Source organism: Myxocyprinus asiaticus, chromosome 15, assembly GCF_019703515.2.
Source record: "Myxocyprinus asiaticus isolate MX2 ecotype Aquarium Trade chromosome 15, UBuf_Myxa_2, whole genome shotgun sequence".
Lineage (NCBI taxonomy): Eukaryota > Metazoa > Chordata > Actinopteri > Cypriniformes > Catostomidae > Myxocyprinus > Myxocyprinus asiaticus.
The window spans coordinates 28,837,449-28,861,367 of record NC_059358.1 but is presented as its reverse complement, the minus strand read 5'-3'; the positions used below and the strand labels follow the sequence as shown (position 1 = coordinate 28,861,367).

At 41.7% G+C, this 23,919-nt stretch overlaps 1 protein-coding gene across 1 annotated transcript; it reads right to left on the bottom strand.

Moving 5' to 3' along the window:
- Window positions 1-9,332: 9,332 nt before the first annotated feature.
- LOC127453037 (cytoplasmic phosphatidylinositol transfer protein 1-like) lies at window positions 9,333-23,435 on the bottom strand. The gene is made up of 9 exons (XM_051719032.1): window positions 22,966-23,435; window positions 18,653-18,801; window positions 15,811-15,993; window positions 15,500-15,590; window positions 14,182-14,274; window positions 12,228-12,383; window positions 12,049-12,112; window positions 11,821-11,907; window positions 9,333-10,346 (listed from the first exon to the last, which is right to left on the bottom strand). The coding sequence occupies exons 1-9, from the start codon at window positions 23,011-23,013 to the stop codon at window positions 10,192-10,194; spliced, it is 1,026 nt and encodes a 341-aa protein (XP_051574992.1). The 5' UTR covers window positions 23,014-23,435; the 3' UTR covers window positions 9,333-10,191.
- Window positions 23,436-23,919: the final 484 nt, after the last annotated feature.

Sequence of the window (23,919 nt, the reverse complement as noted above, 5' to 3'; positions counted from 1 at the left end):
CCCTTAAGACAGATTTTATCCTGGCAGTGACCTCTGCAAAGAGGATTGGGGAACTTCAGGCTCTGTCAATCCATCAAAGCTGTTGTTGGTTCATGCCAGATGATGCAGGGGTGGTCTTGTGCCTTAATCCAGCTTTTCTCCCTAAAGTTCTTTCTGACTGGCATATGAGCCAGCCAGACGAGCTCCACCCATTTGTTCCTCCCACAGAAGGGCGAGGGAGTGGAACAACGGCAGTCACCGCTGTGTCCAGTGAGAGCACTGTCTGTATATATATATATATATATATATATATATATATATATATATATATATATGCACACAGACAATATGACAATCGGTCCAATTGTTTGTGTGTTTTAAAGCAGATTGCCTGGACAAGCCTTTATCTAAAGCAAGACTGACACATTGGACTGTGGAGGCGATCCAACCGGCTTATAAGGAGACAGAGGGTCCACCACTACAGGGGGTACACGCATACACAACAAGAGGTATTGCAACCTCATGGGCACTGTGGCAGAGTGCCTCTCTTAAAGGGATTTGTACTTCTGCCACATGGTCATCCCCGTCAACCTTCACAAAGTTCCATCAATTAAATGTTGCAGCCAGCCCTTCCTTTGGGGAGTTGGTGGTAGGAGCAACTAGTTTCTGAGTGCACTTGTTTAATCAGCCTTGCTTCTGGCGGGCCAATAGAAGTGGCCTTTCTTCCCTCCATATAATCTTTGGCATTTTGCAGGCTGGCAAGACATTTGAAGTGTCTGGCGCTAGGCTTGTAATAATTGTGCAGGATAATGTAGCTTGCCTGGAGGAATGTAAATATGTAAATAGTGTATATTTGTATATAGTTCATTTGGGCTTACCCAGTTTTGGAATGTACTGGCTCTGCACAGTGTCTTACAGAGTTTCCTCGTACATATATAATATTTAATGGAGTGGAGAGATAATCTCAATACAGTTACAATGTAAACTTTTGTTCTCTGAGTGAAGAGACTATCTCTCCACCGTAAGGCCTTTCAGAGACACACTCCGATCAATACAAAGTAGTAACTCCATGCCAACACAGGCACTTTATATGGCACTAATTAGGGTGTGACCGGCACAGAATGAGTGTCTTAAAGAGTATGCCTTACCCAGTGTGTCATTCCCCGTACATATGGAATATGTAATGGAGTGGAGAGATAGTCTCTTCATTCAGAGAACAAAAGGTTACATTGTAACCAAATGTTTAGTGTAGGCCACATACTTGCAGCAACTAGTTATTTAATTTACCAGTTACGGTTTTAAAGAAATTAAAGAAATGTTTCGGGTTCAATACAAGTTAATCTCAATCAAAAGCATTTGTGGGGTAATGTTGATTACCATGAAAAAGAATTTAATTTTGCCCTTGTTTGTCTAAAAGAGATAGCATTTACAGTAACACCGTGTCCTAACCAGATGCGCCGCGACACATGACAAAAGGTATCTTTTCCATGTCAATCAGAGTTTTTGTCCTAACCAGCAGCGACACGCGACGAGTGACAGAGACATTTCTATTTTTGAAATGGTTTCTATTTCTGCTACATCGCACTGGCCAGCGCAGTCAACTAATGGCTCTAAAATTATTCTTATTACAGTATATAAAAGCCGGCATCACACTAGCCGGTTTACAACAACTTGATTTTGGCTGAGAGTGTCACACACCTACCGAATGTTATGCTTGCGGTCTCTGTCTCTTCAGCCGGAGCTCTATCACATACATGCACTAGTTCAGAATGGCAGGGGGAGACATACCGGCTCATCCCCGCTTCCCTGTTATGTGGAGATAATAGCAACAGGAGTACCACGTGAACACAAACAAATGTAACAGATTGAATAAGGATGTGATTCATAAAGTAACTTTTCCCTGTGTGTGTGATTGTGTATTAACCCCTCGGGGCTTGCCGTAAAAAGAGTTATGGAGCTTAAGTGAGAAAATTAGTTGCGATCAATAAACAGACTGTTCCGTCTGTGATTGCTCTGTTTTGTTTACATTTTATAATCAATTATCTTCATTTTAGCGTATTAATATTGTGGTGTCGCATCGCGCCTGGTGTGGACAGACAGATTGCTTGTCGCCAGAATCTTATCGCATTGCATCTGGTTAGGACAAGGTGTAAGGCACTAACAATGGAAGTGAATGGGGCCAGTGCATAAATGCTAAAATACAGACCGTTTCAAAAGTAAAGCCACAAGAGATAAACTTTATCCAACATACTGTAATTTTAGTGTGATAAAATCACTTATTAAACTTATATTCAGTTAATAAAGTTAAATAAAGTTAATAAAACTTAATAAAGTTATATTCAGTACCAGTATTACAGGATTTCATAGTCATATACTGTAACTTCACAAAGAAAAGGTTAGTAAGCATTATTTAGTAAAACAAATATGTTATTACCTAAAATGTTTATGTATTGTGGCTATACTTCTGAAACAAGTATTTTTAGTGTTTATGTATAAACACTAAAAATAAAAAAAATGAATAAATTATGTGGATAGTGTTTTAGGCTTGTTCCTTGCTGTTTGCTGACTTTATTTATGATTTTTGTTGTTGTTGTTTTTGGCACAGTTAATTGATAGTTCCCTATCTGTCACTCACTCGACGTTGTGTCGATGTAGTGACACTAGTGGTCACTCTTGGGAGCCCAAGACACCTCTGGTCTTTGATAAAAGGCCAATGAAAATTGGCGAGTGGTATTTGCATACCACTTCCCCGGACATATGGGTATAAAAGGAGCTGGTATGCAACCACGCATTCAGATTTCCTCTTCGGAGCCGAAAGGTCAATGTTTACTGAGCTGACTGTTCATTCACCTCTGCTGATTCTGACGGAGCATTTCAGTGGCTTCTCCCTCCTCTGCACTGGTGCACTGCAGAGAATGCCCCTGGGCGTATATTTTTCTAAAAGAGTATATTTCTCTAAAAGAGCGGCACACACGGAACGTCTTTTTAAAGACGTATCTTTTTAAAGATGCCTTCCGTTTGTGTGTTATTCCTGGTTGCGGTCGTTACCTCTCAACTTCTGACGGTCATGATCGCTGTCTTTCGTGTCTGGGCTCGACCCACGCGGAGACAGCGTTCACGGATGGATCATGTTCTCACGGTGAGTTCAACCTCTTGTTTGGAGCCCGCGAAGCTGATGAGCTCTCGAGCGCAGCATCGGAGAGCGGGCTCGTCCAGTCGTATGCAGAAGCCTCAGCTGGGCTCCCCCCCCTCGGGTGCGGTTGCCCAGTCACAGGCTGATGCGGAAATGATGGACATGCTTTCCCGGGCAGCCGCAATCGTCGGGCTAGAGTGGAACCCTCTGCTCTCCCCTGAACCCTCGCGGCTCGATGATTGGTTCCTGGGCTCGCGGCACCACTCAAAGCAGCCACGCCCTGTTCCAGTCCCTTTCTTCCCGGAAGTGCATGAGGAGCTGACAAGATCATGGGAGGCACCTTTTACTGCCCGGTCCCGATCTTTCAGCTCCCCCGCCCTCACTACCCTCGATGGCGGGGCGGCCAGGGGTTATTCGGCGATTCCCCCGATGGATAAGGCGCTCGTGGTGCACCTATGCCCGCAGAGTGCTACCACCTGGTGTGGACGCCCAAAGCTCCCGTCCAAGGCCTGTAGGTTTACGTCGTCCCTGATGGCCAAAGCATACAGTGCCGCTGGACAAGCCACCTCTGCCCTGCACGCCATGGCTCTCCTGCAAGTCCACCAAGCCAAGGACCTAAAGGAACTGCACGAGGGTAGTTCAGCCCCAGATTTGATGCAGGAGCTGCGCTCGGTGACCGACCTCGCTCTCCGGGTGACGAAGGTCACGGCGCGGTCTCTCGGGAGGGCGAAGTCCACCTTAGTGGTCCAGGAGCGCCACTTTGGCTCAACCTGGTCAAGATGGGTGAGGCCGACAAGGCACAGTTCCTTGCTGCCCCCATTTCCCAGGTTGGCCTATTCAGCGACACCATCGAGGACTTTGCCCAGCAGTTCTCGACAGTGAAGCAGCAGATGGAGGCTATCCGGCTCAGCACGGCCGAGATTGCTCAAGATCCCACACTCTGTCTGCTCGTCGCAAGGGCGTCCCCCTGCGGTGACTGCACCGGCTCCTCCGCAGCCCGCCCCTTCGGCCCGGCCCCGGTGTGGAGCCCACCGCAGGAAGAAGACGCCACCCATCTCACGGCCGGCCGCCAAGAACCCACAGCACCTTGGAGCTGGTAAGCAGACCACTCCATCCACCGGTGGAGGACCGGGAGGAGAATCTTTTGTTGCTTTTTCATTTAATTTCGCCGCATGCTCAAGTGGTTGCGGTACCCAACAGTTCAGCAAAAGAGCGGTTTCCTCATTCCCTGGGTCACGTACCCGGTGTGCACGGCCGTCATCAAGACCACCGTCCACCTTTTCATCCCTGCAGGTTTGGCGCTCCAGTGGCGGTCTCCCTGCCCCTGCGTGCCCAGCTGTGGCAAAAATCCACCCCCGATGTGACAGTCTCCATGGGTCACGAGGACAGGCCTCTTCCTCCCCCATCCCAGGCTGTTCTGGGGGTGTTCACAAGGAGCCAGGTAAGTGCTTCGATGTCCCTGAACTCAGCATGGCCACAACATGGCGTGGCACCTCGGGCTCCGCCCTGCCGCGAGGCCCCACCTGCCGGTACATCCGACGAGATTGTCCCCGTGGTCCCCCTCACCCAGAGCTTGAATGCGTGGCTTGCGCTTTCCAATCCGTCGCGATGGCTGATCAGGACCGTCCGACTCGGCTACGTAATTCAGTTCGCCAGGCGTCCGCCCAGGTTCAGCGGCATCCACTTCACCTCGGTGAAGGGCGAGAACACTGATACCTTGCGCGTGGAGATCGCTACCCTCCTACGGAAGGATGCGATAGAGCCTGTCCCTCCGGCCGAGATGAAGAAGGGGTTTTACAGCCCCTACTTCATTGTACCGAGAAAAGGCAGTGGGTTGCGGCCAATCTTGGACCTGCGAGTACTGAACCGGGCTTTACCCAGACTCCCGTTCAAGATGCTGATGCAAAAACGCATTTTGGCGAGCGTCCGGCATCAAGATTGGTTCGCAGCGGTAGACCTGAAGGACGTGTACTTCCACGTCTCGATTCTACCTCGACACAGACCCTTCCTGCGGTTTGCATTCGAGGGTCGGGCATATCAGTACAAGGTCCTACCTTTCGGTCTGTCCTTGTGCCCTCGCGTCTTCATGAAGATCGTCCGCCATCTCCTCCTCTGGAGTCAGCAGCACCTCAAGTCACTGCGAGCCACTCACATCCCGGGCGACCTCAACACTGCAGCGGATGCGCTGTCACCGCAGGTTACCCTCAGGGGAGAGTGGAGACTCCACCCTCAGGTGGTCCAGCTGATCTGGAGTCGATTCGAACAGGCACAGGTAGACCTGTTCGCCTCCCAAGATTCCTCCCACTGCCCGCTCTGGTACGCCCTGACCGAGGCACCTCTCGGTATAGACGCGCTGGCACACAGCTGGCCCCCTGGACTTCGCATATATGCGTTTCCTCCAGTGAGCCTACTTGCACAGACCCTGTGCAAGGTCAGGGAGGATGAGGATCATGTCGTCCTGGTAGCACCCTACTGGCCCACCCAGATGTGGTTCTCGGCCCTCACGCTCCTCGCAACAGCCCCCCCCCCCCGGCAAATTCCCCTGGGGGAGGACCTTCTTTCTCAGGGACGGGGCACCATCTGGCACCTGCGACCAGACCTCTGGAATCTCCATGTCTGGCCGGAGATTGACGTGGAAGACTTAAGCGGTCTACCACCCGTGGTGGTAGACACGATCACTCAGGCTAGGGCCCCTCTATGCCTTTAAGTGGCATCTGTTCGCTAAGTGGTGTTCTTCCTGACATGAAGACCCCCAGAGATGCGCAGTTGGATCGGTGCTTTCCTTCCTGCAGGAGAGGTTGGAAGGGCGGCTGTCCCCTTCCACCTTGAAGGTGCATGTGGCCGCTATAGCAGCACACCACGACACAGTGGACGGTATGTCCTTAGGGAAGCACGACCTGATCATCAGGTTCCTGTGGGGTGCAAGGAGGTTGAATCCCTCCAGACCGCACCTCGTTCCCTCATGGGACCTCTCTGTAGTTCTTCAGGGTCTACAGAGAGCCCCCTTTGATCCCTTGCAGTCAGCTGAGCTTAAGGCACTCTCCTTGAAGACTGCCCTCCTGACTGTGCTCAATTCCATCAAGAGGGTAGGAGACCTGCAAACGTTCTCTGTCAGCAAAACATGCCTGGAGTTCGGTCCGGGCTACTCTCACGTGATTCTGAGACCCCGACCGGGCTATGTGCCCAAGGTTCCCACGACCCCTTTTAGGGACCAGGTGGTGAACCTGCAAGTGCTGCCCCAGGAGGAGGCAGACCCATCCCTGATGTTGCTGTGTCTGGTACGCGCTTTACGCATCTATTTGGATCACATGCAGAGCTTTAGAGTCTCTGAGCAGCTCTTTGTCTGCTTTGGTGGACAGCGGAAAGGAAGTGTTGTCTCCAAGCAGAGGATCGCCCTCTGGCTCATTGATGCCATAACTATGGCATATCATGCCCAGGACTACGGGCCCATTATACCAGGGGTGTAGCAGCCTCCTGGGCCTTGACCAGGGGCACCTTTCTAACAGACATTTGCAGAGCAGTGAGCTGGGCAACACCCAACACCTTTGCAAGGTTCTACAATCTCCGGGTGGAACCGGTTTCGTCCCGTGTAGTGGCATGCACAAGCAGGTAAGTCCGGGACAGTCGGCCAGGTAGTATAATGTATGAGGTATATTTTAGGAGAGTTATAATGATGTAAAGAGAAAAGAAAATATATTTTACAGGTGTACTTTTAGTCTAATACTTTATTTTAATTATATAAATATAATTATACATATGATATATTCTGCACCTGTCTTCTGAGGTACTTCAACTTGGGAATTAACGTTCCTTGCGTTTGAACATCATATTTATTTATTTTTTAGACATTTCCGTTGATAAATTGTGAGTTATGAGTGTCCACGAAGGATACACCTCATGCATCCTCTGAATTCCCGTGAAAGAAGATCGCATTCGAAGGCTGCATTCGAAGTGTCCTACTCGCTTTTATGAAACGAAACAGCCTCAATAACGTTTGCGGCTGACAAATGCTACCTCCGGAGGACGCATCCTTCAAACGAGACACAGCCATTGGCTCGGTAGATCAGCGCCCTTGAAGCGATGCTGCCCTAGGCGCTCGCCTATGTCACCTAATGGGTTGACCTGTCCTGGTATGGCTACTAGAATGTAAAGCAAAGGTGAATGTAAAACACTCTGAAAACAACTGGAGAACTGGCTTCTTGTGCGGGGAAATGATATATTAAGGAAGAAGGTGGATAACTAAGCAATTCGTAGGTTTCTTTCAACATTGCTCTTTTCGGTTGAGCAACCTTACAAGGCAACAATGGCTATGTTTACATGCAACCTAATAATCCATTAATAATGTGAACGATGGCTCAACTGGAATGAAAAGCCTTCATGTAAACACCTCAACTGATCCGACTGAAATCCAAATCCAAAATGAAATTTCTGTCCTATCAAAAATGGTGCTGTAAATCTTATGTAATCCATTAAATAGAAGAATATGAGCCATGCAAACCTTTGAATCCAACTTCTTTCTCAATTGGATTCAAAAACAATACTTGCCGCAGGAATCTAATTTATACAAATCAGTTCCAGTTTGTTTACAGTGAGGTATGGGAGCTTGCACTGGATATTCTGCAGGGCACCTACTATATGTTCTATCGAGACATCACATAAAGCAAAAAGTTTCCATTCCACATCTGTAAACTCCTTAAGGACAACTCTTTCCCACTAATCTTTACTTTATTTGAGGAATGGGCATAAAGCTAAATGGTTAAGCCAGACAGGATGTTGGAATGCTGCTTCTACTTATCTTTGTTTGCTAATTAAATTGAGTAAAAAAAAAATAGAAAAGCTTTTCTGGCATATTTTTAGATGTCAATAAAGCAAAATCGCAATTACCAACTTTGGCAGGGACATGCACAGACATTTTGGGGGGGAGGCGCTCAAGTGGAAAAAAAGGGCACTTCTCATAATTGTTTATTTAAAAAAATGTTTTTAAACAAAACGTTAAATATATTAACACAACTCTGACTTCATTACCAATTTATTTTAATTCCCTCACACTCACGCAATTGTTTCATACTCAACAGATTTCTACAAAATAATCAGTTCACACAGAGACCATGGTCTTCTTTAATATTCACTAGGTTTATCACAAGAGCAGGCAACAGCAAAAGAAACTATGACACAATGTGCATGTTTTCTATGCTACTAGTTTCAAGTATATATTTAGAATAAATGACTGCACCGAGGAGAGGGTCATAATTTCACTAATAATTTGTTTATTTTGCACAAGGCAATAAATTGTTTTAATTCTTTTGGTGTTATTGGACCACTGTATCATGTAAAGATCTATCAGCATAAAACAAACTAATAGAATGAATAGTTATTAGATGAGGAGCCTATGATCAAAATTATGAAGTTACTGTTTAAGGACACTTTTTTCATGCAGTGGTCAATTTTAAGATTTTGGTCTATTTTACTTCCATGTCTTCTTTTACTCTAATGGAAAGAAAACTTCCAAAATACACATTTAGATGGTGTTTGTTTTAAGCCTACTACCCTCCGTCTGTTTGCATCTGTAGATTTCTTCTAAATTAACCAAAACAAGCTAATCTGCATATTTAAACATAACATTTCAGGGGAAAAGACTCTTGATGTAAGTCATTAACTGGGGAAGTTCTGTGGTGATATGCTTGATATGGGAAGGAGGGAGGGTGGGCATCGGAACTCGACAAAGTCTCATCTCCCGACCTGATATTTAGATTTTTTATTCAATAAATATATTTGTTTGACAGGGAAGCTGTGCACAAACAGGAATATATATATATATATATATATTCATTTATAAAAATAAATAAATAAATAAAAAAGCACCCCCGAAAAAAGGGCACTTTCTCTCGAGGAAGAAAAAGGGCAGGTGCTCAAGCCCCCTGTGATGTCTATGTGTGCACGTGCCTGAACTTTGGTGCCATGCTCGCAGTGGCTTTCTCCACTGACGCTCTTTGCATGTGCTGAAATTTTGTTTGGAATACATGTAATGCACATGTAAACGAATATTTGTATTGGATTGCAATTTTTTAGAGTACACACTGTATATACAGTACTGCAGTTGGATTTAATTTATTTCTGATACTCATTGACTCAACCAATAGTGTGTGTGTTTGGGACAGTAATACCAATGGCAGATGGTCAGAGTGTTTGAAATAATTTTTGTTTGGTTGTATCACAGAAATGACACAAAATTCACCTTTTTTTATTTGAAAATAAGGAGAAAAAAACAGAATAAAACCAATGACATCTTAATGCCTAAAGGCTGGTGTAGTATCAGCCTCATTCAATAATGCCCAATCCAATAGTACTCACCCTGAATACTATTGCTTATTGTGTGCTTTGTGACTACACTCAATCGTGTTCTGTCAATGTACTGATGCAAGGTTGAAGGCTAACCTCTATACCAGGAACCCACTTGAAATTTTGGCTAGCAACTCACATTTGCCATGATCCAAATGACTGTGTCTCATTGAAGCACTCTACATGTTGCTTCGTTAGATCAATTGAAAGGGTTCATCTTCATTCTCTGATGGGTCTGTGGTCCACTTCATGTTTATAGACATTTGAATAGACCACTTCCTGAGTCCACGTGGCAGCCATTTTGTTGAGGAGGGCTTGTCTGTGAGAAGTGAATAAATATGTTGACCTAAGGAAATATGGTTTCACTCCATGTGGAACCACTATTATATTACATCTAAAATTCTTTGGCAAGAAGTTTCATGAGGTGGGAGCATTGCTTTAAGTTAAGCCCTATTAATGTTGTGAAGTGAGAATTTGGCAAAATGTCAACTTCTGCATGGTGCCAAAGCATACAGATCACGAGGGAATCAAGACAAGAGGGTCATATTTGTAGTAGACAATGTGGAATGTCTTCCTTTTAGTTTTATAGATCAGGGAAGAGAAAGTCCAAATCAAGAGAATTTTGATAAAAGATCTCACAAATAATTTTAAGACATACTGGTGGTACTGGCAATGGTGCTGATAAATCCAGATTTGTAGAGTTATTGAGGGGTACGTGTGGGAAGACGGGTTGAGGGGTGTTATTCCGGGGTAGAGTTTAATCTCAAAGGACTTTTGATAGAGGATGGGCAGGAGTCTTCAATGTCCACAGTCTTCACGCCCATCTTTTTTAGTGATGATTCATCCGTAACAGAAATGGAGCGAGTGAAGGTGGGGCGCATTGGAGGAGCAGAATCTGAAAAATGAGACAAAAGAGAGATGGATGTTTTATGTAATTATTGCCATTCAATTGTAACATAAATTTAGCTTGATGGTATAGTCAGAACAGTAATGTTCAGTCTGAACAGGGTTTGCCCCAAAACACATGCTTTTCATTCAGCTTCCTAACATGTTGCAACAAAGTTGTTAGATGAGTCATCATGAATTCCATATTGTCAATGAGGTTGCATCACAGTGGTAACTAAACGGTAATAGTTGTGAGATGAGCACATTTATGCAGTGTAATAAATTTACCAACAGAGGGCAGTGTGGACACTGAGAGATTTTTCACATGTTTCCAAATGCCCAAGTTGGGAGGGGGGGGGGCAGGGTGTTCAGGGGCAAAAGGAGCGATAACATTTCACTGTTTATAACTCATCCAACACTACTACAAGAAAACTTAATTTCTCTCATTTTCTCTCTTTCACACTCTTACTAAATTTCTATAGCTCTCTGAATTTCTTCTCCTCTCATACTCCACCCTCCAACCCCCAATATTTAATAGAATTGCGTTACAAAAAAATCCTTATATTGCTCGATCAAAATGCGCAGTAGCTCAACTGATCAGAAAGTTGCACTAATGAGGCAAAGGACTGCTGAACGAGTCCTAAAAAGCATGCAAGTTGACATGCAAGCTGCACCATAAAATGCTGTGGTTGCTTCAGCAACTGCGTTTTTCATGTCACATTTGCTTTTATGACAATGTTGGTTAGGTGTAGGATTGGGAGATAGGTTTTATTGATTTAAACTTGATAGAACATTAAACTTAAAAACCTCATCTGTTTTTCCTCCCACATTTGTTTATATGAAACTATCAGTCAGGGGCGGACTGGGAAGGGAAACCAGCCCGGGATTTCGCTGTCCTTTTCTGCATATCGCAGCACTGTTTTGCAGCCCTCTTCAACCTGTTGTGGCCCGTTCGGCATAACGCAGCGGCCCGTTTCAGCTTATTGTGGCCCATTCGGCCCCGTTTCGCGGCCGGCCAACCGGGAAATGGCCAGTACGCCCCTGCTATCAGTTATGTTTAGGTTTAGGGTTGGAAGGTTGATTTGAAACTTGAGAAAGCATTAACCTTAAAAACCTCATCTGTTTGGGAGACATTTTAAAACACTTTTAGTGCCACACAGTGAACATTTCACCTTGAAACTGCCACAATATATGTTTGGAATCACACAGTATAATTTAGCAAATGTCGCCACAGTCATTTTTAATGAGATCAGGCTGACATTTTGTAGCAATCATGGCAGCAGAAATTTGCTCAGTAATTCACCTGTAGTGAATTGGGTGCTAAAACAATGCAGACAGCATGTACAAATAAAATACACTATCAGTGGCCGCAATTAATTTGTAGTGAAATCCCCTACTGTGTTCTAACTTCTCACACAATTTTTCCATCCTCTCTTCCAAACTATCTTTCAGCATTTTTGCTCTCTTCTTCTAAAAAATGTTACCTGTACAGTTAATATCACTCTTCAGTTTGCTGTTGGTTTCGTCCTGCAGTTTTCTCTCATACTCTCTCACCTCTTCAAGTGTCATTCCTGTATGCAAAAATATAGATCACATACAGCATTTGAGTGCCAAGACAGGTATTAGGATTCTGATGTACACTTAACAGAATGTGTGATTAATCATGGTTAGAAAGCAATACAATACTTTAAAAAACAATACATTTACTGTACCATGCCACTCATCAGTCCATGCCACTGCCTGTCTGTGTCCCACCAAAAGAATGTCACGAATGTTCTATGATGAATCATAACATGCCATAATATGACACATGATGAAATTGCATGATTAGAATGCATGATGTAATGCATGGGAATAGTGACATGACATGGTAAAGTGTTGCAGTCAGTACCCTGTGAACAAACTCCTCTGTCCTTCCCTGGAAACCGTAGACCTCAAAGCTACAGGTGACTTTCTTGTAGGAGCACATAATTGGTTTGTTGGTGTTCCTCCAGCCATCCACTAGGGGTCCCCTGCCTGTTTTCTTTGACACCCAGTTGCTCAGATCCTATATGTTTTAAGTAGATAAAATACATTTCCTGCTGAGTGAGCAGATCACTGCTTGTTCTCATGTGTATTACAGGCTGTGCATGTATCTCTGTGCAGGTGTGACATTACATTTACATTTCAATGTGTGCTGAATTTGAAATTAGTAAAACAGTAACACTGGATGTTTTCAAAAATGTCTCGCCAGGGAAAATTGTAGATTTTTTATCAAATATTGAAATGAAGGTCTTATATAATGTTCATTGTGTATATTACTGTTTTATATACTCTATTGTGTATATTACCTTTTAAAACCACCTTGATCTTGCCATGAAAATAGCCAGTGATGCTGATATGGCAATACAAATAAATAAATAAAACAGTAACATTGCTGAAATTCTGTGGTGGAAAAATTAATTTAATTAAGTCTGTATGTGTTGCTGATGTTCAGATTTATACTATCATCAGAATCAGTTCTTTATATTAGGGATGGGCGATACCACTTATATTCTTTTCAATCCACTACCAAGTACTATCAAGGCCAATATCGCTGATACCAAGACCAATAACTCTTTTAAATGGAAATTTTTTGTAATATGAGATGGTAAATGGGTAACTATAGCCATTTAACATTATAATTGAAAGCCATCATTTACAATGAATAGGCATAAACTGCAAATGATCAGACTTCTGTTTTGTTCATCATTTATTAACATTAATTACAGAACACGAATCAAACATCTTTTAGTTTAAACTTATAACAAATGTCGGGGCCCTGTGTAGCTCAGCGAGTATTGACGCTGACTACCACCCCTGGAGTCTCGAGTTCGACTCCAGGGCGTGCTGAGTGACTCCAGCCTGGTCTCCTAAGCAAACAAATTGGCCTGGTTGCTAGGGAGGGTAGAGTCACATGGGGTAACCTCCTCGTGGTCGCGATAAGGGGTTCTCGCTTTCAATGGGGCACGTGGTAATTTGTGTGTGGAGCCACATGATAAGATGCGTGGATTGACAGTCTCAGAAGCGGAGGCAACTGAGACTTGCCCTCCGCCACCTGGATTGAGGTAACCGTGCCACCACGAGGACCTACTAAGTAGTGGGAATTGGGCATTCCAAATTGGGAGAAAAGGGGATAATAATAAAATAAAAAAATGTCACAAACCCATTATAATAAATGGTAAACTTTGTGTTAACAGTTCAGTTGGAACAATCAGTTATAATAGATTCTCTCAATACAACATTAGTATCAGAAGTATTGATATTTCAACATTGATTCACCCATCCCTAGTCTACAGTATATGCAGTATGTTTATTAAAAGTTTTAGGTTGAAGAAGGTTGTCTTCAGTATGAAGAACTAAGATAATGGCATACACTAGCTGCCATATTAATCATGGTGTCAACAAGTCTGAGTATGTCTTTGATGTATCACAACTGTTTTTTCTTATTGTATAACTGTTATCCCTTGAATTTGTCTTATTCCTAACTTCTGCATATGACAGCAATGGATTTTGGTTGTGCATGACTGAATCTGTGAGTGTAATATGGAAACGTGCTTTCTCTGATGTATTGTTTGACCTCTGAAAAAGATTTCAGAAATGTGTCTCTAAATGTAGTACACTGAGGAATGTGGCTTTTTATAATGTCTTTCTTGCCATCTGTGTGTGTACAGTATGTGCACACATGTACCTATCTGTAGAGGTGTGTGTCTCTATTTTGTCATTTAAATGGTAGCTTTGTAGACATTTGCACTTTTATGAGGGTCTGTTGTGTGTGTGTGTTTGTGGTTTACCAAATATTTATGCATAAATGAATGTGTATGTACCTCTGACTGCTTGTAATGTTTGTCTGGGATTGGATCACTTAAGATATCCAAAAAGCAGACACTGTCCTCTGGGGTGGGGTTATCACCAAACACCTGCACAAAGGAGACATCAGACAGCATGGTCAGACAATTCCAACACTATATCAGAGAATACAACACACTGTTTACTTGTTCCAGCAAGTCCCCAATTCCCAAGTGAAACAATACATTGTAACTTATAGTATTGTAAAAGTAAAGTGAAGAGCACAAAATGCCAACTTCTGCATCTCATTGATGATAAAAGGAAGCTTTTTCAGTACTTAGCATTGCTCAGAGTAAATATCACACAGTAGCACTGGCTAAACATACTGTAAGCACATTACAGAACCTTGACATACTACGTAAAAAAAGTTTTTTAAAAGTAGGCTATCAATAACACCTTTTGCGCAATCTCCCTTTCTCTTAATTCCCGCAGGCAGACATACTCATACATTTTTGAGTAGCAGCTTTGTGGCAGGTTGGGTCTTAAGTATTATTTTTCATTTCTTAATAACAGAGACTACTCCAGGGCACAACTGGCTCTCTCTCTCATTTGCTGAATGCAAAAAAACTCACAGCAAACCAGTAATATCTCGACTCATCTCAGCTTCTCCACTCTAAAGTAAACTCTGAATGAAATCACAACTACCGGTAAATGAATTACTTTTGAATGTCTGTTCACCTTAAAGGCCGTGGTGTCCTATATCAGTAGAGTGAGGTTTTGTGTTTGCTCACATTGGATTTGCTTACCTGACTACTAGTACTGTGTGCTTAAGAGACAGACACAAACACAATGGCCTTTGCAAGGATGCGGCATCTACATGTGCTGCTGATGAATCGCCGTCCTCCTTTATGAGGATTAGCTCCTGTGTGAACACACACTGTGTGTGTGTGTGTGTGTGTGTGTGTGTATCCTTAACTATCCTTTGGGGATAAAATTGTCCCCAGATGTGTGATAAATTTGACAAAATTCTTAATTTGGTATGACCTTATTTGTAAAAATGATTATGTAAATTAAGTAAATTATGTTTTTGAAAAGTCCCCAAAAAAAAAACAAAAAAAAAAAATGATTTGATAGTAAAGTGTCCAGTTGACCCGAACTCCAGAATCTCAACGGAAACTGTAGGTCATCCGGGTATTCCTCGCTTACACTTTAATGAACACTGAGGATTTGGACATACTACTCCATTGGCATACTGTTTTTGCATACTATATAGTAGGGAAGTACTATTTGAACACAGCTTATATGTCCACAATTAAACGTGTTTGTGTGCGCACATATCTGCATACTCTCACTCACATTTTCTGTGCTCCCGTTGTCATTCTCAAAGCGCGTCTCTATCCTGACTTGGAACTTCGGTAGGAAGGAACACTTTTGGGAAGAATGAAGAGATGAGAAGGAAAGAGAGGAAAAAAGGAGATTGGGGAGGATAAAGAGAGATGATTATGTTGCATGCTTATTGGGCCAGTGAGCCCAAAGCAGACTGTATGAATCTAAGCTGTCATATGAGAATACTTACCGTGTACTCTGTGGTAGAACACCAATGGATGGAGAAAGAGAGAGGTATGCAGAACAGAAATTGGGTTTTAGATCATGGTAGTTACTGGTGCATTAAAAGGACAAGATGGATGTACATGCCATGTGACAGGGCACATGAATATTCAAATGCTGGAGCATTTATCGTATTAGAATGCTTGAACTGACCTGTTATGGTGTAAGGGTAGAAATTCCAAGCTGTTTCAGTCACATAAAAAGCCATGGGAACAAACCTTCTCATCCAGGCAGGCAGTTTGCTAAACACAGACAAAAGAGGAAACATGAGAAACACAACATTATGACAAAACAGACATGTTATGCAAACCCATACACAGCCCTGTTGAAGGATCGGTTTACACCAGAATGTATTTCCATACTGGTCCAAGCAGGCTGATGCTGGTCAGTGTTGGTTTGGCCAGCATAGCTTGGCTATGCACCAGGGTAGGGTTGCACCAGCTGTGTGTAAGGTCTCACTTAAGTTGAGATGTAAAGTTCACACTAAGGGCTTAGTAACTACTTAAGTTTGTCAGTACTTAATTTGGTTGCACCACCTGTTCTTAAGGCAAGACTTAACTAGTAGGTCGTAAGCTCTCTGTAAAGTGATGCATAGTTGCATAATATGACGTTTACCTGTATTTATCCAATAAACAGCCTTGAAATTTGTACACAGAAGTGTTAAACAGCCGTGAATTTCAGTTTGATCTTGTTACGGTTGATGTTCAAACCTTGTTTGCTCACGTAACTGTCAACTGTAATAAATTATATCCCCACTGAAATACAATACGTAATAAAACAAGATTTTATTAATGGTATATTTAGCCTATGTAAATAACAATATTCAGTAACTGTATCTAAAATGAATAAGGGACAATATACTAATAGCCTACAACAGGCTGGAAAAATAAACATTTATTCATTTTAATATCTATTTCGTATGTTGAAACTTGACATCGGGCAGCGTACACAGGAAAGTGCACCGTTAGATCAGTTTCATGCTGAAGAGGTATGTTTTTTTTTACATAATGTTTCCTCTCGTAAATGTAAGCGAGTGCCAACATCATCATAAATGTCGAAAGGACTGAAGCCTGTCAACCAAAACACGAGTTCATTGATGTCATTAAGTGAGTCTGCTTTTTTATTCCATCTGTTGCTCCTGGTCGGAGGCTTCAGTAAATATTTAGTTTATACGTGAGGTTACATTCTACATTCTTATGTTCTAGGGTTAAGTTTAATGGTGCAACGCTCAAATATTGAGTAGTATGTAAATTGTGACTTAGTGCCTATTTATGCCACAACTAGGCTAAGTTGTAACTTACGTATAGCTGGTGCAACCGGCCCCAGGTGTCCACACACTTTTGGACATGTAGTGTACAGTATGTGCATATGTGCACAATTGTGTGTTGGGGTGGGAGGTTAGACAACAGTCACAATAGCGATAAGTCTCGCTTCCAGAGGTGTCTGGAGCCATCTTTCTCTCAAAAAAGCAGAGTCACAGTGCAAGAAACCTCAATACAGAGAGAGAGAAGAGAGAGAGAGAGAGAGAGAGAGAGAGAGATAGAGGGGGTCTGTGATAGAGAGGGTGAGATAATGAACTCAGCACTGTAAGATAGGACAGCACAGACATCAGTTCAGATTAACAGCCTGAGGACCTGAGTGATGGATGTATAGACAGAGGATGAGAAGAGAGGGGAGGAGGAGAGGAGATATAGATCATTCACGGTCAGCCAGTTGTGTTGAGTGCCACGGATGTGGCCATGCGTTCTCACTCTGCTTCTTTCCCCCTCTCCGCATCTCTGAAGTGACAGACACTTCCTCAGTATGTCCTGGGGAACAGCACCTTCCCACCAAACAACTGTTGTTACATTACAATGCATTGAATCTTGATGATACGAGTTAAATTATTCATAATTACAATGCAGCAGTTCAGCCTGATGTACTTGTAAACAGGATATAATGATCTCGTCTGCAGAAATATCACAATTTGTATTAGACCCACATGCACCATGATAAGATTTATTTGACCATTCGGAATGTAATGCTCTGCCCTTTTAGTCTTTGCTAACACATTCATGCTTTGAAAAATTTGTTTTACTGCTAGAGGTGCACTAATTCATATTCACTACAGCATTTAATGACTGATTGTGTGTGTTTTGTGTGTGTGTGGGGGGGGGGGTGTCTTTTGTCTTTGTGGGGCGAAGAAGTGTGAAGAGCATAAGAAAACAAACGATTACAGTACACAGCGTGGGAGGATATCAAACTGTATACAAGATCCTCTGGAGGACAAGTGCAAGCCAACGTTTAAGGCCCGTTTGCACAGAACATGGTTTTGAGTCAATCCAAGCTGTTTTTTTAAATTGTTTTTCAGTGTAAACATGGGCTGGATGGATGTTTTTGACCTTGATGTTTTTTCATCATCTCGCGCAGGAGTACCGTGTCAAGTTAAATGAACTTCAACTATAAAAAATGTGCCTCGAGACAAATACGTCCCGTTAATTTGATGATCTAGCTTTTTTTAAATGCAAGAACGTAACGTTTGACCAGCCCTTTAGGCTACTTCCTAGTAAACACATAACTCTCATCTAAGGTTGGTGTGTGGTTTCATGTTTGGTATTGTTCCTAATGTTTTAGGAACAATCTTTTTGGATTTTATATTATTTTTTAACTGTAAACTAATGATCCCAGAACATTCCCGGAATGTTAATGTGATGGCTGTATTTGAACACAGTGGCTTTTAAACAAAAGCATGGAAATGGAGAGAAGAAGCTGTTTTGGAAGGAAATTGAGCGATGGACAGCGCTCTGCTGCAGTCATTAATAAAGCTGATCGCTGGCACTCTGGCAGGTGGCTGATGTAAACCGTGAATGAAACAGGATAATTTTTGCATGTGTGTGTGTGTGTGTGTGTGTGTGCTCTTACCTGTTGAGGTAGATGCGTTTTTCAGTGACCTGACCATCTCCGCATGTGGGGTCTGTGCAAGGTTCATTACGGACCACCTCCACCCCTTCACCTCCTCCGCTTTGTTCACTGCTGTGCTTGCTGATCATATACAACTGGCCGATTTTATACTGAGGAAGAGAGAGAGATTGCTAACACCCATTTATGACCTCATGTTTTCATTTCCTTTTTTATGTCCTTGCTTTTAGTTAAGTGTGTGCTCAGCTGATTTTCATGTGAAAAGTCCTCCCCATTCCTTGTTTGCTTCTTGAGTTTCAAGCTTCTAAGAACTTCATTTTCCACTTAAATGTTTGTATGCATATCTCAGTGTCCTTATCTTGTATCTTGCATGTTTATCTTAGTAGTCTGTCATTTGCAATACGTTTTTCCAAATATTCTTTTCAATTATAATCAGTATCTGGAAGAAAAAAATGTATTGAATCCACAATTTTCCAGGATTTTTATTTTTTTCCACATATTGCAGTTCCCACTGTATATCTAGGCACTCACACTGTGTTCTCATCAGACTCGACGTGATAACGCGACTTGTGATTGATAGAATCTTTTCCATGTTAATCAGAGTTTTTCTGTCGATGGCTTGGTTTTAGAGTAGCCTAATCAGCTGTGAACTCTCATTGGTCCAATGTCCTTCTCCTACCAGTAAATTAAAGCTGGCGTCTCACTAGCTGGTTCAAAACGACTTGATTTTAACCGAGTGTATCACACCTACCAACTGTTTTGCTATAAGGTCTTGCTCTCATTCAGTCAGAGGTCTGTCACACACACTGAGTGTTTACATTCACATTCTTAAATTGATTATTTTTAATATGCCGACAATATACAGTCAAGTAAATGCCTTAAATCATTTTCTCTTATCTGGGTATGGTAATTAACAGATAAAGCAAAAACCGATTGGCACATATAGATTTTCGAACATCACCCATATTTCAAGTTGCATGTAAACGTGTTTACCAGTGTTGTTACCAGCTTATATGCCTATAAACAGAGAATTAAACAGAGAATAACCTGATGATTTCAAATTACATGTAAATACGCTTTTCTTGCATAGTCAGATTTTTTAAAATAAGTTGATGTTTGGTAGTTATCAGTGTATTGGAGCACATGTAAACATTGATGAGAGACATTACCTCCACTTAGCACTGATTTGGTCAATACACTGTCAATCAATCATTGCAATAATGCCAACCTCTCATGCTCTTGCAGAGGGTCTCCGCAAATCGCTATGAATGAGATGAACTGATGGAGGTGGAGAGACTATTTACAGAGTAAACAACCAACTCGGACATCAGCACTTTTTGTCACGTCCAAGTCAAAGTTCACTTAAAATGACTTTATCAAATGATCTGCAAGTGAGCCTGTTTTTAGAGAGCACTCATTCTTAAATGTACATCTCCGTGCCATCATCCCATTTAGCAGAGGAATAGATTGTGACTGATCTGTAAAAAAGTTGACTATGAAAAAATAACAGGCGAACAGATAAGAGATACATTAACATGCTTGTTGCTGTATCATTGTAATTATTATTTCTGAAGCCATGTAAAAAATAATAGCTTATAATTACTATAACAATACACGTAAACTTGATAAGTCTTTAATTTGACTTGATTTAACAAATATTCTGTTAATATGAGTATACAAACATTTTATCAGAGTGACTATTTGCGTTAGGTGTAAATAGCACCTGGCACAGCATGGCTATTTGCATTCCAATAGTCTGGTAGAAACATGCAATCTCTGCAATGCCGTAGCGTGTAAAGATGGTGTGGATGTGCTTTTTTCATGTGGACAGACCCGGGTTCAATTCCCCCTGTTGTCCCACTTTTCCCCATCCTGTTTTCTGTTTCCACTCTTAATATTTTCTTTCATACTACTTATAATAATACATAAAAATGTATATAAAATTTGATTGCCTCGCAGTGATTTGGTCACAGTGACGGTCAGGGAGTTTAGAGAAGTTTGATCCGAGTAAAATTAACAATGGTTTTACAATAGTAATGTTGTAGTAACCATGTGTTTTGGCAGGAGCCATTGTTTTAATGCAATAACCATGGTGTTACTACAGTAATATTGTTAATAGAGTAACAGGACCAGCACTGGCCAAATTGATGCCATACTGACTGGTTGGTTAGCGAGGTGTGGCACGAGTGCGATGCAATCATCTATGTTCCACGACTGTTGTCGTGTCCTTCAATAACGCATAACATGACAGTAAGGACAGCCGGTGGAGTTTCTGGTGCCCCCTAAGGTAAGATAGTACCCTACGCAGACTGTGTAATATGTGTAGGGCCCGGTGGTACTGTATAGTAACCATGTAAAATTTTGTGGTTACTATGATTTTACACAAAATACTATGGTTACTATCGTAAAACCATGGTCAATTTTGTAAGGTAAGGTTAGGGTTTGGTTTAGGGCTAGTGGTTGGTGTAGGGTGTCTGTGGGACTTTATAAACACACAAAAAACCACAATGCTATTTAATTAGGCATACAAAAAATCCCATAAAAATCTAAAATATATGTGGCCATTAACATATATATAAAACTAAAGTTTATATGTTTGGGCATACTGTATATGTAGGCTACATACACTCACCAGCCACTTTATTAGGTACACCAGTACATCTACTTATGTGTGTGTTGCCCTGTGATGGACAGGGCACCTTTCCAGGGCGTTTCCCTGCCTTCGGCCCGTGACAGCTGGGACAGGCTACAGCACTACCCGCGAACCTGCATAGGACAAGCGGCTATAGAAGATGGGTGGGTGGGTGAATGGATAAGTAGATGTACAGGTGTTTCTAATAAAATGGCCAGTGAGTGTACATAAAAACAGCCATTTCTGTAGTATTTTGAAAAATATGTTGTTGCATAGAGTATAGTATGTGCCATTGTGACTTTTTTATATCACTGAACACCATACATACTGTATTACAAGCCTATATTTTTAACACATTATTGTGACATATTGGATTTCTGTATGGGTTTAAGTTATGTCTTCCCATAAAAATCTAAAATATATGGCCATTAACATATACTGTATATATAACTAAAGTTTATATGTTTGGGCATACTGTATGTGTAGGCTACATATATAAAAACAGCCATTTCTGTAGTATTTTGAAAAATATGTTGTTGCATAGAGTATAGTATGTGCCAATGTGACTTTTTTATATCACTGAACACCATACATACTGTATTACAAGCCTATATTTTTAACACATTATTGTGACATATTGGATTTCTGTATGGGTTTAAGTTATGTCTTCCCATAAAAATCTAAAATATATGGCCATTAACATATACTGTATATATAACTAAAGTTTATATGTTTGGGCATACTGTATGTGTAGGCTACATATATAAAAACAGCCATTTTTGTAGTATTTTGAAAAATATGTTGTTGCATAGAGTATAGTATGTGCCAGTGTGAGTCTTTTTTATATCACCATACATACTGTATTACAAGTCTATGTTTTTTACATATTACATGTGACATATCAGATTTCTGTGTGGGTTTAACTTTAAAACTATGTAAACTTTAAAAGTAACTGAAATTTGAATTTACTTTGGACAAGAATAAAATACAAAATACTTAAAAAGTCCAGCACACACCACTGCTTGCAGGTCAGATGTGCTTGTGTGGACTTGTCTGGTCTGAACAAGTGAAAACTGGCTACTTGAGGAGGGTGAAATATGGATAGACAACACAATCCTGACCCTCTCATTGAAATCTCAGGCCATTTGTGGGAAGGGCCCTTGTGCTTTGTTTCTAGCCTTTAGGTGAATAACTCGCACCTGCTTTCAGAATGACACAACTGGTCAGACCTGTTAGGTGAAGAAAATGATTCGCTAAAATAAAGAGATTTTAAAATACATGAAAACACAAACTGTGTATATGCAGAGCTGAAATAGGCTAGACCTTAGATTAAGGTTCAAACTTCACAATCACACACACAAAAAATTCAAACTCTTTTTGGCTATGATTACAGGGCATGAACAAACACTCTTATAGAAACAAGTCAGTTTAGTTTTGACAGGAAAAAGCATTACTTTTCTTATCCGAAAAAGCACATCACTATTATGACATGAACATGTTCCTGGTTTGAATATCGCTGTTGCTTTCAGTGGCAACTGTATAAACAGAGATGAATAAACATCTTAATTCCTTACAGTACATGTTTACTTGCTAATGTTTACACACCAGTCATGTGGAGAGATGCACTACATACATATACAGATGCACACCCAAATACATGTAAAAAGATACATAGCCTACTTACCTCATCAACAGTAAGAGGCATGCATATCCGGTATTCTTTTATCAACATGGTTTGGTCTGGAAGAGACTTGTTTTAATCCACTTGTCTTTCTCTTTCACAGACTGTCTTCCTAAGCGCCTTAAATGGTTTCCTACAATCAAACAAATGTCAATGTTTGAATCTTGTAAGTACTTGCAGTAAAGCAATGCTAGAGTTACACTTCACTACAGCTACACACCTCACTCTCTCTGTCGCTCTCTACTGATGTCAGACTGTGTCTGGTCCAGTAAACTCCACCAATGTGTAGGCTATCCACTGTATTTATTTTATTGCTCTCATTTTCTCTCTCTATTTTCTGTTTTGTTTTTCTTTCCCTTTCAATTGCTCTCTTTAAAATGTAAAGTGATATTGCTTGAAGAACGAAACCAAAGCTTCCTGCCTGTCTCAACTTCTCTTTCTATTAGTCAAAAAAGAAAACAGACTGCTGTTTTCATGTGTAACCTTGCCATGTTCTTTGCCCCTCCCTTCTACCCGCCCCTTCTTTCCGTTCTGTGTGCATTCTTTTCCTCTGTGGTTATCTTTATTCTTTCTCTCTTCTCGCTCATTCCGCCTCTTCTCTCCACCCTCTACTTGACTTTACCTCTCTCTGCTGATTTCCGGCACAGTACTGTTCAAGCTCTCCATCGTTTTCATCTCACTTACTCACATACGCTCAGTCTTACTTTCACTCTCTGTCTGGTTTTTGTCCTGCTCTCTCAATATCAATATAATTTCACTTTGCCCCAGATTAAGCAATCACACTGTGTTTGCAATCCAAAATGCACTCTGCTGCATTAACCTCCTCAGTCTGTGTCAGAGCAGTTATCTGCAGAATCCTTTTCATTCAGAGAAAGTGTGCGTGTGTGTGTACATGTGTGCGTTCGGATTTTATCAGTGGTGAATGCAGAGCACCCTCAGATTAAAGATTATCTAAAG

Excerpts from the sequence above, each read along its gene's own strand:
- LOC127453037 (XM_051719032.1), bottom strand. The coding sequence starts at position 23,013 with ATGTTGATAAAAGAATACCGGATATGCATGCCTCTTACTGTTGATGAG. Across the intron at positions 12,384-14,181 it reads AACATTACAAGCAGTCAGAG|GATCTGAGCAACTGGGTGTC; the intron begins GTACATACACAT and ends TAAAACATATAG. Across the intron at positions 12,113-12,227 it reads CAGAGGAGTTTGTTCACAGG|AACATTCGTGACATTCTTTT; the intron begins GTACTGACTGCA and ends GATTCATCATAG.